At 36.8% G+C, this 15186-nt stretch overlaps 1 protein-coding gene and 1 pseudogene across 1 annotated transcript; one reads left to right on the forward strand and one right to left on the reverse strand.

Moving 5' to 3' along the window:
- LOC18608341 (dynamin-like protein ARC5) lies at positions 100-7190 on the forward strand. Its single transcript, XM_007042970.2, has 17 exons — positions 100-901; positions 999-1163; positions 1255-1377; positions 1855-2076; positions 2424-2557; positions 2651-2743; positions 2980-3043; positions 3331-3379; positions 3478-3560; positions 3837-3994; positions 4112-4172; positions 4752-4814; positions 4946-5046; positions 5479-5536; positions 5894-6241; positions 6417-6581; positions 6673-7190. Exons 1-17 carry the CDS (start codon positions 587-589, stop codon positions 6763-6765), a joined length of 2295 nt encoding a protein of 764 aa, XP_007043032.2. The 5' UTR covers positions 100-586; the 3' UTR covers positions 6766-7190.
- On the reverse strand, positions 7278-10020 carry LOC18608342 (annotated as a pseudogene).

The raw sequence follows: 15186 nt of genomic DNA on the forward strand, positions 1-15186 counted from the left end.
GGTTTCTTTTGTGTGCAAACGGGATAATGCAAATGTAGCCAAAGTAGTGGGAGAATGTATTTCCTCAGGAGTATAAGTAGGTTCAAAATTTGAAATACATTTTTTGGTAGAAAGGTTTTACTAAACCCATAAACCAGGCTAAGCTCAAGCCATATGGAAATGAAAATTTTTCAGAAAACAAAGCAAAGTTCACAACATGAGCAACAGGGACTTTCTAGTTTCTACATAAAAGTCATCTACTCATTGTCAATATTTCTAGTTTCTTCCCTGTGGTAAAACTTTAAAAGGTTTGGTAAGTTTGTTATTGGCCGTCTTTTTCCCTTTCAAAAAATTTTAAAAGAAGAGGTCAAAGTTTAGCGGGAAGTCCCGATCGTTCGCAATTACCTGTCAAAAACAAAATCAAAAGCCGGCAATGAAATGCTGCCATATGGCACATCATCCACGGGGATTGCGGTGCAGATTTGAATTGACGAGCAACGCATTCAGTTCATCAGTTGTCCAAAACTGAAAGCGAAGCTCCCCGCGTTCACTCTACTGCTAGAAGAGTGCAGACGCCAGGGATTAAGGAAGAACCGGACAACCGAAAATGGAGGAAGAAACACTGAACCCACACTCAACTCTCTACGAGGCCTACAATGACCTCCACGGTCTAGCTCAAGAACTGGAGGCTCCCTTCGACGCGCCAGCGGTGCTTGTCGTAGGACACCAAACGGACGGCAAAAGCGCCTTGGTCGAAGCCCTCATGGGCTTCCAATTCAACCACGTCGGCGGTGGAACCAAGACTCGCCGACCCATCACTCTCCATATGTCTTACGACCCTCTTTGCGACGTCCCATTGTGCCATCTCGTCTCTGATGAGGACCCCACTCTCGCCCACGAAAAATCTCTCCCCGAAATTCAGGTTTTAAAATTTCTTTTCTTGTTCTTTAATTTTTTTTCTAGTAGCAATTCAAGATTGAACTTTTAAAATGCATCAATCAACGTGATTTTGCTGTTAGGCATATATTGAAGCTGAAAACATGAGGTTGGAACGTGAGCCATGTCAATTCTCAACTAAGGAAATTATCATTAAAGTGAAATACAAACATTGTCCGAATTTGACTATTATAGATACTCCTGGGCTTATTGCTCCAGCCCCGGCTCGAAAGAATCGTGCTTTGCAGGTCTTCTTGCCAACCCACCACGTATTTCTAGTTAATTTTGTTTCTTACATTTTTGAAATGTGACGGTTTTGTTGGTGTGACAATCAAGCAGAGCCAAGCCCGTGCAGTGGAGGCCCTAGTAAGAACAAAGATGCAGCATAAAGAGTTCATTATATTATGTCTTGAAGATTGTAGTGATTGGAGTAACGCAATGACAAGAAGAGTTGTAATGCAAGTATGTATTATCCTATGCCAAGTACTTCTAAGTGTTAAATTTTTAGCTCAAGGTATGTAGTTTTCTGGTTGTGCAACGTTCTAACTTGGGAGGGTTGAGAATGTGCGGAGGTTACTAGTTCCTAAAAGGGTCAAAGTGAAAATACCACTCGTCAAATCAGGTGTCCTTTAAAGAAATACAAGCAAAAAAAAAAATTTCTTTTCTTGCGTCGAGGAGTGAATTCTTTAAGGAACTTAAATAGAAGTGGTGGAAGCAATTTATACGTCTGAGTTGTTTGATGCAATGCTTTTAAGTCATTTAGCGGCAAAACATAATCTTTGCCATTCCTTATTTGTAACTACCCTTAGCTTTAGCTACTTAGTTTTCCTGCTGTATGAACAACTTGTGGAAATGCCAAAAAAGGATATGAGGCTGTTAAATTGGTTAAATCAGTTATGATGATTTTTCAAAGCTTAACTTTTGTTGTTTGATACTTAGATTGATCCAGAGCTTTCGAGAACTGTCATTGTCTCTACCAAGCTCGACACCAAAATTCCTCAGTTTGCACGTTCTTCAGATGTGGAAGTTTTTCTCTCCCCACCTGCATGCACGCTTGATGGCTTCATATTGGGTGACTCTCCATTCTTTACATCAGTTCCTTCTGGAAGAGTTGGTTCTGGGCATGATTCTGTTTACAGATTAAATGACGAGTTTAAACAGGTTTGCTTCCCTAACCACCCAAGGTTGTCTCAGAATCTGCTTAGAATAAAATCATAGAGTTGATTGTGATTCTGAGAAGTTTTTGCTTTGCTTGTGCCATGTGCTCAGTGTTGTTAACACTGAGCAATATTTGTTTCCTTCCTTTTTCTGGTGGATAATCTAGTTTTCTTGGGGAAGTATATAAAGGGTCATGCTGACTGAGTAGGGCATAAAGCAAAGAAACTTAAAGAAGAGATTTACACATTATGGTGTATTGGGTTAGACCAAGTTGATCAATTCATTCCCCCTCTTTGGTTTTGGTTTATAGTAAATTTGAAACTTATTTGTATTTGTTCTGTTAAATGCAGGCAATAGTATCTAGAGAGATGGAAGACATAGCATCTTTGGAGGAGAAGTTAGGCCGACAATTGTCAAAGCAAGAAAGAAGTAGAATAGGTGTAAGCAAACTTAGACTTTTTCTGGAGGAACTATTACAGAAAAGGTATGCACTTTTACCATTCTGATCAAATTACATCAAGGATGCAGAGACTTGCTATATTGTGTAATTAAATTTTGGGAAATATATGTTTGCAAGGTACATGGATAGTGTTCCTTTGATCATTCCACTTCTTGAGAAGGAGTACCGCAGCACAACAAGAAAGTTAACTGAAATAAATAAGGAACTAAGGTTAGTAGTTAAGCTTGCTAAGAGCATTTTTCTTTTTTGCAAATTTAGATGGACTTAATTATAACCTTTTGACTGCTCAAATTAAGATGATGATGTACAGAGTATGGAATCAATATTTGATTTGTGGTTTTACTTTTTCTAGACCTTGATTGTATCCTATATCTGTAATTGAATTGCCTTCAATTTCTTTTTCCTTTACCATAATCAATTGTATTCATTCTTTCCTTTACATGCAGCACTTGGGATGAAGTGAAATTGAAAGAAAAAGGAAGAACTTTTCACGATCTATTCCTAACCAAGGTCTCTATGTACTATCATGTCTTTTTCGACTGTTGCATGCATATCTTTTTTTTTTCCTTGCTTTGCAAATAATGTGGGACTCTTTGAAGTTCATATCAACTTGTCAGGGATGAGAATGCTTACTCTTATTAGATGTCTGTCTCAGGCTTAAAATACTGATGCTTTCAATAAGTGAAATTGCATGTACAAATTCTCACAAATATATGAGATATTGACATTACTACTGTTCAAAATTGTCATTCCATTTCATGTTATCCATTCTGACTAAAATGTGCTTTATTTCTCAGTTGTCACTGCTACTAAAAGGCACAGTTGTTGCACCTCCAGATAAATTTGGTACTTAAAATATTTCTATTGAAGATGTCACTTGTTTTCTTAAATTTAGTTGTTCCAGGTTGTGATGTTGGATCATTAACAGTTTTGATATATTGCAGGTGAAACACTAGTAGATGAGAGAACTAATGGAGGAGCATTTGTGGGTGCTGATGGCCTTCAACTGCCACACAAGCTAATACCTGTAAGTTAAATAGATGATTAACTTTGAATATTCTTGCAAACTGGAATTTTGTTTGCATTTCTTGTTTTAGTTATACTTTTATGTCATTATCATCCAAATTCCTTTTCACTTCAATCTTTAATTTAAGTTGATTTTTCCAGTTGACTTGATCAGATCTCCTGGTTTAAAATACCTTTTCCTTTTTTCCTTAATCCCCCATATATATACAGTAATTGGTAATCTATGGGCAAATAAATTTTTGCTAGCTCTGCTAAAGTGGGTTTCATTGGCATTTAGAATTCTGGAATGCGTCTGTATGGAGGTGCACAATATCATCGTGCCATGGCTGAATTCCGTTTTGTTGTGGGAGGGATAAAATGCCCTCCAATTACTAGGGAAGAAATTGTCAATGCTTGTGGAGTTGAAGATATTCATGATGGAACAAACTACTCAAGGTATGATCTATTTATGGCTTATCATGTTTGTGTTGCTAATTGTTGATTTTCCATCTCATTTGCAATAAATAGTTTCCTCAACTTTTTTCTTTTCCATCTTTTTATTTTGGAAATCAGGACAGCTTGTGTTATAGCTGTTTCAAAGGCTCGTGACGCTTTTGAACCTTTCCTTCATCAGGTGACAAGTAATATTAACTATCTACATATGTCAGTTACCCTGTTTGTTTTCATCTTGCTCTGTTGCTTTATTGTTGTTGAGTTAATTTAAGTTGTGCAGAACTTGAAAATCTGAAACTTAATTTTTTTTGAAATGATGGCAAACCTGATTGTTAGATCTTAGAATCAATTAGTCCTTGCACCAAAAGTTACTAGGAAACTTAACATTTAGGGGAGGAATATGCTAGTTTGGGTCTTCAATAGGCAGATAATGGGCAAGCTTTTCAACTAGGGGCATTTGCATTGTAGGTATCTCTCTTGGTCATTTGGGAGTTACAGGTCCGATTTCACACACTGCTGTGCTCTCAGGATTCTGTTTATAGAAAAAAGAATTTGACAAAAAAAGGTAGGCATCATGTGTTTGTCCCTGACATGAAATCTAGGTTCTTACTTCCTAGGCATTGTGAGCAGGGAGGATGCATAATGGTGTAAAGGGACAAGGCACCACATGAACAACCAAACTTGTGGATTAAATGTTTGATTTTGGCTGCTTGATATTTGTTACTTATGGTCGAACTGAGATATCCCTTTACTTGTATAGTTGGGATGTAGGCTCTTGCACATTCTGAAGAGATTGCTTCCTATCTCTATCTATCTTCTTCAGGTTTGTGTTCCTTTTGGCTTTTGTTGGTTTTTTTTTCCTATGCTGTCAGAATCTAGGATTATCAAATAATTAGGTTTTGCACTTCTTTCTATTATAATTTATCCTTTCTAATGTTTCCTGGTTTCCAACAGAAAGATGGTGAATATTTAAGTGGCCATGAGGTGTTTCTCAGGCGTGTTGCTTCTGCTTTCAACAACTTTGCTGAATCTACTGAAAGAGCTTGTCGTGAGAAGTAGGCCAGTTTCCTCTATTGCAATTCAGTTATTTTTGTTAACAAGAAATTGCAATTTGCATAGTACAGTAATTTGCTTCAGTTTTACTTTCTGTAAATTATTTGATAGTAAATGGTTCTAAAGAAAGCATAATTTTCCTATTAAATTAATCTTTTGAACTCCATGAACCATAAAGGATGTAGCTATGGTCAAAATGGGGAAAAAATGGAACAGTGCTGACAGGTGAGGATGATGCCTGGGTCTTAGTGTTGACTCAAATGTATGATTAAATCGGCAGTGACTCTGATGCACTGTTATCTTCTTGTTTTTTTAACTTAAATAATATTAGGTCAAATTTTGAAGTTACTAGAAAAATACATCTAATAATAACTAAAACAAAGATGGAGTTTATTAGTCACCAAATATCACCCAGCATTTGATATTTGCTGCAGGTGCATGGAGGATTTAGTGAGTACAACCCGTTATGTTACATGGTCCCTCCACAATAAGGTCAGTTGCTTAAAGGGCAATATGTATTTCATGCAATTGAAGCTACACTAATTAGTCTTAAAAAATTTTCTATAAAGAAAAGGTCTTATAATTCTATTATAATAAGGTAGAATTGGTTATGATTGATGTTCGTGTCCAATTTTATGATTATTTGTCTTCTACTGTAATTTTTTTCCATGGAAATTTTATTTTTGCTGTACCTCCATTTTTTGAAAATTTTTTTATGGTTGTTCCATGTCATATTGGGACTTATTATCAACTTTTAAATTTAAATCCAGACACATGAATATTGTTCTACTCTATTAATTAATCTGACCTGTTGCTCTGTTCATCATACTGCGGATGTTGAATTTGCAGAATCGAGCTGGGTTACGTCATTTTTTAGACTCATTTGGTGCAACAGAGCAGTCCAGTGCAGTAGTCAATTCTATATCTCCTGGTATTTCTCAAGAGACATTGCCTGGGTCAGTTGCTGCTGAGAAGCATGACACCAAGCCAAGAGCAGATGTAAAACTCAGTCATCTATCCTCAGGCATTGATTCATGCTCTTCTGCTCAGACAGCAGAAACAAAGCTTGCTGACCTTCTAGATAGCACACTTTGGAACAGGAGACTTGGTCCTTCATCAGAAAGGATTGTTTACGCATTGGTACAACAGATATTTCATGGTATAAGAGAATACTTCTTGGCCTCTGCTGAATTAAAGGTTTGCTTTTTAAAATTTTTTTCTTTCTAATTATATGATGCTATTCTTGTTGTCATCCAAAGCTGATTTCTCATTATTAGCTATGTGCATATAAATAGAATGCTCAGTGAGTTTTTTTAATGAGTGTCTTGCTTATTTTATTTTTTCCTCACTGTTTGTATTAAACCTTTTGCAGTTCAACTGCTTTCTTCTAATGCCAGTTGTGGACAAGTTACCTGCACTTCTCAGGGAGGACCTAGAATCTGCATTTGCTGATGACATGGATAATGTATTTGACATCACCAACCTTCGGCACTCCTTGGGCCAACGAAAGAGAGATACAGAGATTGAGCTCAAAAGGGTATTCCACATCTATTTGATTTCCTTACAACTGTTAATCCAAGGAAGCTTGTTCTCAAACTGACTTGTTATATGGAGTGGTGATTTTGCAGATTAAGAGGCTCAAAGAGAAATTTAGGGTCATACATCAGCAACTTAGTTCGTGTCAACGAATACCAATTTTGTTGCCTGCTTGTTCTGATTGATACAGGGTCCGAATTGGATAACAAAATCAATCACTTAGGTGTGCCGAATACAATTGTTCACTTTCTTTGGTAGTCTTATGAAAATCCTCAAATCTCAGTTTCAAAAATTTAGATCTGTTTTGCATGTACTAATGAGTTTGTTAACCTGCAATATTGAAAGATATGGGCAGGACAGGAGTCTCTCTTTTTTGGGGATCACAAACAGTTGGCTCTTAGCAAAAGTATCACTTTTAGACTCTAAGTGGGACAACATAAAAGTTGTATGTCAGTTAAATGGATTTGAATGCCTTGTTTTCTTTCATTTATTTTCTGAGTTGATTCTGGCTCCTAACTCTTTTCAGTGATAGTTGTTTATGTGCTAACTCATTTGTCAATACACTGAAGTTGGACTATTCCAAGTTGATTCAATTTGAATTTTCTATTCAGATCTCTTAATCAGCATAATGCTAAAGTAGTGATTTTTCTCTTTGTCAATTTTTAACTCAATGACTCAGATTTTATATTTCTTTTTTCTTTATGTTCAAAGATGAAAGGACTGAATTTCTGGATCTCTGATGCTGTGGTCTTGTTGGCTTATCATTTCAAGTTGCCATGTTATTCATCACAAATCGACAATACTCATGCATTTATTATGGAAATTTCTAATGATGCTGCTAGTGGATCTTATATAGTAGGCATCGACATCATATGGAATTTATTTTGCAGCACGCATTGAAGCTTTTTTGAATATAAGATGTTTGAAAGCAAATAAAGACACTCAATGGCTGGGGAATCTGTGAACTGGATCATTATCATCATCTTTCAGTTTTTTTTTCTTCTTTCTACCCCTTAAGATAATTCTCCTATATACATTGCAACAATTAGAAGTTATTCATGAACTACATGCCTAGGTTTTACAGTCATGGTAGCCCTGTCATAATAATATCTAGAAGGTTACTCTTGTAGTACTACCTGAGGAAAGCTTCTTGTCAAAGCTTGTGAAACTATTACTTTGGGATGAAGCCATTCTTAGGCAAGAAGGATCAGAATCATCAGGGAAGCTATCTGAGTACTCTGGTATTGCCATAGGAACTTCCAGGTGAATATCACGGGGCAGAGGAGGAAGGATGGCATCTCCAAGTAGAAATTGCACAACTCTTCTCATGGTGGGCCTGTAGTCAGGATGGGGATGACAGCATAATAGACCAAGGGTAAGCACAAGCTCAGCTTCACCTGAATGATAATTGTCCAGCGTGGGGTCAATGGCTTTGGTGATCTCTCCTTGAGAATGCAGCTCCCTAACCCAATCCACCAACAGCAGCTCATTAGCTTTGTTCTGGGGCTCAATTGGTCTTCTTCTGCTGGCAACTTCAAGCATAAGCGTACCATAACCATAGACATCAGTGCTTGTTGTGGCTTTCCCAGTCCTTGTAAGTTCTGGAGCCAAATACCCTAGTGTACCTACAATGTGGGTTGTCTGTGGCTTGATATCATGTTCATAAGTTCTGGCCAAGCCAAATTCTCCAAGCTTTGCATTGAGGTCTTCATCTATCAGGACATTGCTTGGCTTGACATCTCTATGAACCACTCTTTGATCGCATTCTTCATGGAGATAAAGCAATGCTTGAGCAACACCAGTTAAAATCTTGTACCGTTGGTCCCAAGTCAGTTTTTTCCCCTTCAGGGGACCATCTTGATACAAAAGCTTGTCTAGACTCCCATTGGGGACATAATCGTAAACAAGGAGGAGCTCATCCTCCTTTCGGCACCAGCCATGTAACTGTACAAAATTCCGGTGCCTAAGTCGCCCCATGCTTGTAATTTTTGCAACAAATTCTTTCATTCCTTGACAAGAACCACTAGACACTCGCTTAATTGCCACTTCTAGCTTTGTACAAGGGGTCGCCCCCCTATAAACTCTCCCAAACCCTCCGGAACGAACGAGGTTTCTCTCTCCAAACCAACCCCCTTGCTGCAGAAAAGAGCTCAGAATACTTGAATCTCCGAGCTCCATATTCACTTTCCCAATCCTCCAGATTCTCATCCCCATCTCCAATTTTGCGGACGATAGGAATAGCACCAATGATCACTAGGAAAACCAGTGTAATACTTGCTAAAGTGATACCTACTGCAAATCCCTTCCTGTGCACCACTTCACGAGACCTTGTCTTGAGAAGCGGGACCTTTCTTGGATCTAAATCTTGTGGCCTTCCTCCAATGCTAAAGCTCCAGCCATGCACATAATGTAAGGCTGTCAGAATACCAGTAGAACCAGAGAAGCCAACATAGATGGTACTCATCTAACACAGATGAGAGTTCAATGGGGAATGATATCAAAGGGCAATGGGGTCTCAACATGCCACGAGGAGATATTGAAACATTGATCAACATCTCCTTGCTGTCATAGTCAATCCATGCCTGAATGGGTTTTCCGCTCTTGAGAATGATTGAGTTGTTCCTGTTGTCATTGATATCACTAGCATCGGCGGAATAGTAAGCAGCTGGCTCTGATATGTTGGATATCGGGCTGGATATATCTATTCCTACATGGTTGTCATTGATGTCTTGGAGTTCAAGATTTTGGACGACGTCAAACTCCACAGCAAGAATCTGACCATTGCTGGTGTCATTCGAGAGGCCCAAATATTGGTTTGCAAGACTTGTCTTTGGCCTTTTTGTGGGCATGAGAACAAACTAACAAGGCAAGACCATGACCTCCAAGATCAGGGTACTTTGGAATGATAGAGAAGACAATGTTTGTGCTAAATGTAACAGCAGCAGTTCTGTTGTTGTTCGGATCGTGTTCCTTGAATCGTAAAGGAGATGGATAGAGGGCATGCCCAAGAAGCCGCACTGAATCATTTGTTAATGCCAATATCCCATCCGACTTTATAAGTGAAGCTCCCTCCAAGGTCAAGTTTGCTTTAAGGAACCCATGGTACGTAAATTGATATCTGCATGGGCAAGGCCTAGAAGGAGGAGGTGAAACAAGACAAGAAATGCCTCCATGGCTGAATAGTGAATTAGATAGTGTTCTAGGAGAATTCTTGAGACTGTAAGGCTTTAGTTTGTGAGTAGTTTGGGGCAACTTAAACTTTCTGTTACTTCCAGAGGATTACATATATACTCCTGATGGGAAATCTAAGAAAACTTGGAACCTGGAAAGTTGCATGCTAATATGGGAAACTGTGTATAACTAACTTCAACCCTTCGAGTACTAGTAGCCAAGCTTCGGTGGCCTTAAACTTTGTTTTAAACATGGAATAATGGTGTAAGGAGTCATTAGTTAGACAAAATTACTTTTTTGAAAGACTAAACTGATCAATGAGAGTTTCCTTATTCTGTTTTGCCCTCCTAGAATTTGTGATAAAGCTGTGTTGCTGGACAGTCTGGATTCCACAAAGATGAAGCAAAACGTACATAACTGAAATTATTTTAAACCGGAGCAGCTCCTTGCAGCAAAGGAAAAAATGATGGCTACCACGAACTCTCGAGACAAATCCTTTCAAATGGACATAAAATATTTCTGTATCATTTACCAATATTGGTTTATCGTTGACTGTCGTCCATTCAAGGGCTTATGAAGGAAAGTAACAGCAATGCCCCCTTATTTTATTAGCAAAATTAATAATAAGAAAAAAAAAAAGCAAGAGCAGATGGCACATACTCGTGCAAAAGAAGGTACTGAAAGAAAACAAAGGGAAAGGGAGACAGGACCTTGCAAAACAAGGAATTAAAAGGAACAAATTGTCTGCAGAGGATCAGAATGACAGTTTTTAATATTTGATTATTGAAGGGCGTGTCTCGGTCTGTGTTTGGGCTATAGCACCCTGACTCAGGTTAGCCTCCTAGGCCTCGGTTGTAGGCTTTGTATTGTATGATCAATGGCTTCCAGGATTTCGTCGGGTGGAATTCATTCCACATTCAGATGTTTCTTCGAGCTAAAGCAAAACTCAAGCACTGTCTTGCCTCCAGGGTACACTCGGTTTGTCATGCCATGAATGCTTGCGAGATGAAATAGTATTTTACAAACCAACTTGGGAAGAATTCTTGTAAATTTCGAGGTAATAGCATTTGCCCACAAGTAAAAGCAACTTCCACTGTCCATATCTGCTTTGGCATTACATATAAATATCTAAAATTAGAGAATAACCCAGTGCGTTCTAGTTTTGACTCTTCATAAAATATAGCATGTTGCGCTTGTATTAAATTATCAATATATATATATATATATTAATGTTAAATGTTTGACATGTATTTATTTAATTATAAATAAATAAAACTATTATTTTAATACATAAAATTCAACAAAGAATGATGATCAATTACATTCAATGTAAAAAGTATCCTGAGAGGTAAAACAGACCAACAATTCAATACATATGATTACGTACATAATAAAATGTATGGGATGTTGATGTTTTTAATGGGGCGCACCTTCGTGTGCTAACACTTGGAAAAAAGAAGAAGAAGAAAGAAAGAGAAACAAGACAGCTTGACGTACATGCTCAATTAGAATTGTAGGCCAAGGTAAAAAAAAGGAGCCTTCATTTTCAATGTGGTGAAATGGCTCATTTGGGAGTGTTGATGCACGATGTTTTCCATTTGGGTGCTCTCCTTTTTAAGTTTTATCACTTGGAAAAAGTTATATTGTAAAGGAAGGAGTATACCCTTTACTTATGCAATACCAAATATTATCTATTTTGAGTTTTGTTTTTATAATTTAATCTTTTGAAAAAAAATATTTATTTTTTTTTTATAAAAAAATAAATTTTTAAATATATAATAATTCATACGATGCAATAATCTTTACATCGACACGAGATTTTAAAAAGACCAACAATTGCTTGTGTTGGATGTGATTTCAATAAACATTTTCCTAAAGTATTTGATTTGATAAAGGAGCAACTCAATGAATTAGTAAAAGGAAAACAATTAAATGAGTTTTGATTCCTTTACAAATGCTAACAGACATGGGAGAGAATTTTAGGATACGGCTATGTAATTAACATCCAATCCTTAAAACACATTGTGGAATGATACGGACAAGCGAAAGATGTTACTATGCCAAAAAGCCACACATCAAAAGTTAAATTGCTTTAAATCAGTAGGATTAATTAGGTCAATTAATTAAGGTTCTCTAACCGACCAAAAAGAGTCACCTTCTTCACCTCATGGTGGTGACTGTTGATCTCTCCTTTTTGCTTTCAAACCAAGTGCTTTGATGGTAAATATGGTTTGTTAGGAGTTTAATTGAGAATAAAAAACATTACTTCAACTTAACTAATACCTTAAAATTAACCTTATAAATAGACCGGATGTGTTGAATTAATCCAATATTATACAAAAGATTGAAACTTGGAAAGTAATTGTTGGAAGACAATTCCATGAAAAGTTGTTGTCCTAATCTGGATACAAAAGCAAGTTTTCTCATCCTTAAAGCAGTCTTTTAGATGTCCCACAAACTAGCTAGAGATTTGCATCGTTCTTTTGATTTTTAATGAATTGAGCTCGTGGCACTACTTTTGTTAGAAAAAGGATATGGCCTGCGCCTAATTTCAACACAAGTTTCCACTTGCAATAAGAGAGCTACCTAGATTCGACCCAAGTCCATTATTCTTGACGATTTTCCTTTTTCTATAGATTGCTTTCATGAATCACGCCAGAACAATATATCTAATCAACTGTTTCATCAATCTACGATATGAAGAAGAAGAAAAAAAAAATAAAACTTTGATTAGTAAATTGACAGAGCACGCTCATCATGCATTCATGCCAACCATGTATATAAGAATTAATCAAGATGTGACATCTCAAACATACCATGTCTTCAAGTCATTTCAACTTCTTTTCAATCTTTAATTCCTTGGGTCATTTCTCTGCTTGGATAATCTGGTGGTTTTCAGTTGTATTATTGTACTTAATATTGTAAAATATGATTAACTTTTGCGCCTAATTTCCTAACTATGTCTTCATTGATGCAGAGGACCCAATCCTACTCAGCTTGTAGTTTAGGTTAAAAAAAAGTGGCAAAGTTGAAGCACCAAAAAGTAGTAGTGGAGATGATCATAAAGCTGATGAGCTTCCCCTCCTCTCCCAGTCAAAGCATAGAAGGTGGCCTCCACACTCCCACACTCAGCCCACAAAATACAAGTGAGTGAAAGAGAAAAATGACATAAATATGCAGTCATCACTCCATCCTTCACCCACATCTTTATCCCAGAAAGCAAGCCACTTCCAAAGTCTAACACGGCTCTTAAAGCCTTAAACACCATAAAAATTAAGTTTGAACTCTTTATTTTTTTGCTTCCCTTAGTTACTTCCACTGCCATAATATTTCTATGTTTGCTCCTCATGATGGGTTAATAGCCAAATGTCATGTGTTTTCTTAGACCCCATGCTATAGCCTCAAAAAGGTGACCCACTAGCCAATGTAGGTTACAACAATAATTGCTTTTCTCCAAACACTTGAGGCTACAAACATACCCTATGCTTCTTAAAAATCATTACTTACATTAAACATGAAGCATTCTACTTTGGATTTGGATGTTTCTTTCTTTTTTCCTGATTGTAAAAGAGCCAGAGGGGGCCCAGTAGTGGGATGGAATGGAAGGAAGAATCATTGATTGTGACCGAGTTTAACTGATCTATTCAAGATATAGTAGTGAACAAGTCGATAGCTCAAATGAAAGTGGTGTGACATGAGTCTAATGTAACAGTGCTGATCATCCCATATAATCCAATACCATGCTAATAATTAAGAGCTGGCAATTGATGTTATCTTTGAAATAATCGTATGGAATTGGCGTGACTGTGGAAACATTTATCTACAACTTAGATATGACAAAATTAGGACATGATTAATTGATATAACTATGTACATATATATATATATATATATATGTGTGGGAGAGTTTCTGAATTGTGTATATTTTTTTTTGTTTGTTTTGGAAATGACCAATTGATTGATTATTCAACAGAAGGCAAGTGGATAAATAATTTAATAGATGTACATGTAGGCACGTTGATATGATAATAATAAGAGGGTCTCAATAATTTTTATGGCCTCCAATTTCTCCTAACGAGAATTACATGTAGATAAATCACTAATTAGGGTTATTCAAGCTTCTATGATGTTGTCTTCTCTATAGTCTAGACCCACCATTCATATAAACCATCTTTAATCACCAAATTAAAATTTAATCACATCAACATCATCAATTCATCATCCACAGCTAACAAAACCAGCTTTTTAAGTTTTAACCCCATTTAGCATATACATAATCGACAAAACAAAACGACTGTTTAGGCTTCATTATCTCCCCTAAAGAGATTACCCTACAGAATACGATCGAAAACCATAAAGATTTTTACTGATTATCAAGTTTGGTACATAGCAATGACATGGAAACGTACCAGCCAAAAAGAGAGTCTGTTGCAAGTGCTGCCAACAGGTGTGAAAACCGGAAGGATAAGTAGTGTGTTTTTTTGATGAGAAATGGTGGTAGGACAGCAGCATTGGTTAGCAGTGACCAATGACCATATACATGACTCCTACACAAAGCAATATCCTCTTTCATACGTTTAGATTCTTAATTATTTATTTTGTGTTGTCTGCAACCCCACCCGTATCTTTCTTACAAGGGGGCTCTATAAGGACCAAGATTGTGCTATGGGTCTTTGTCCTTACTTCAACTGCTTAGTCCTTGTCTCATTATATCCCCACACAATGGTTGCCTTTACCCATTTCTATATACTTTACAATGTTGTCTTACATAGTTACATTTACCACCCCCCCCCCCCCTCCCCCCCCAAAAAAAAATTCTTTTTAATCAAGTTTCGTAATAGAAGTGAGATTCAATAGATTCATGCATTCATCAATTGCGGAATTAAATGCTCATGTGCACTTTAACATAAAATTCAACCTCTTTGTGATCATTGAGTGGAAATAAATAAATAAAAAAAAGATTAAAAAAAATCCCAAAAGGATTTTAGCATATCACTATTTTACTTAAATGAGTCGATTCAAGCGGGCTTTTAGGAGCTATTTGTAGTAACTGTAATTAATTAAAAGCTGGTCTTAGCAAACATTCACTTTGGGTCATTTGGATTGGTTTGCTGGGTCAACCTCTTAACATCCACCGTCTAAAATGAGTGTTAATTAATTTCGTGACTCTTTTCTCTTCTTCAAAGAAAAAGTGGTGATGTGTGTCGATAATAAGTACTTATCTCTTCCACATGGAAAAGTAATAAGCAAAGTACCACATTTCTCTGCTCTATTTCTTCAGCTTGTTTTCTTTTCTAAGATTTAATAATTGGTTAATTATTTATATAAAAAAAAATGTGGGGGCTAGCTCTTTTTCTGTCCCCATGGAATACCAATTGAACTTCCCTTCCTAAGGAATTGGTTGATTGCTGTTTACATTAGGTTTTTTTTTTTTT

Source organism: Theobroma cacao, chromosome 2 (assembly GCF_000208745.1).
Source record: "Theobroma cacao cultivar B97-61/B2 chromosome 2, Criollo_cocoa_genome_V2, whole genome shotgun sequence".
NCBI lineage: Eukaryota > Viridiplantae > Streptophyta > Magnoliopsida > Malvales > Malvaceae > Theobroma > Theobroma cacao.

Coding starts and splice junctions, on each gene's coding strand:
- LOC18608341 (XM_007042970.2), top strand. CDS start 587: ATGGAGGAAGAAACACTGAACCCACACTCAACTCTCTACGAGGCCTAC. Junction 5,537..5,893: donor CATGGTCCCTCCACAATAAG/GTCAGTTGCTTA, acceptor TTGAATTTGCAG/AATCGAGCTGGGTTACGTCA. Junction 6,242..6,416: donor TGGCCTCTGCTGAATTAAAG/GTTTGCTTTTTA, acceptor AACCTTTTGCAG/TTCAACTGCTTTCTTCTAAT.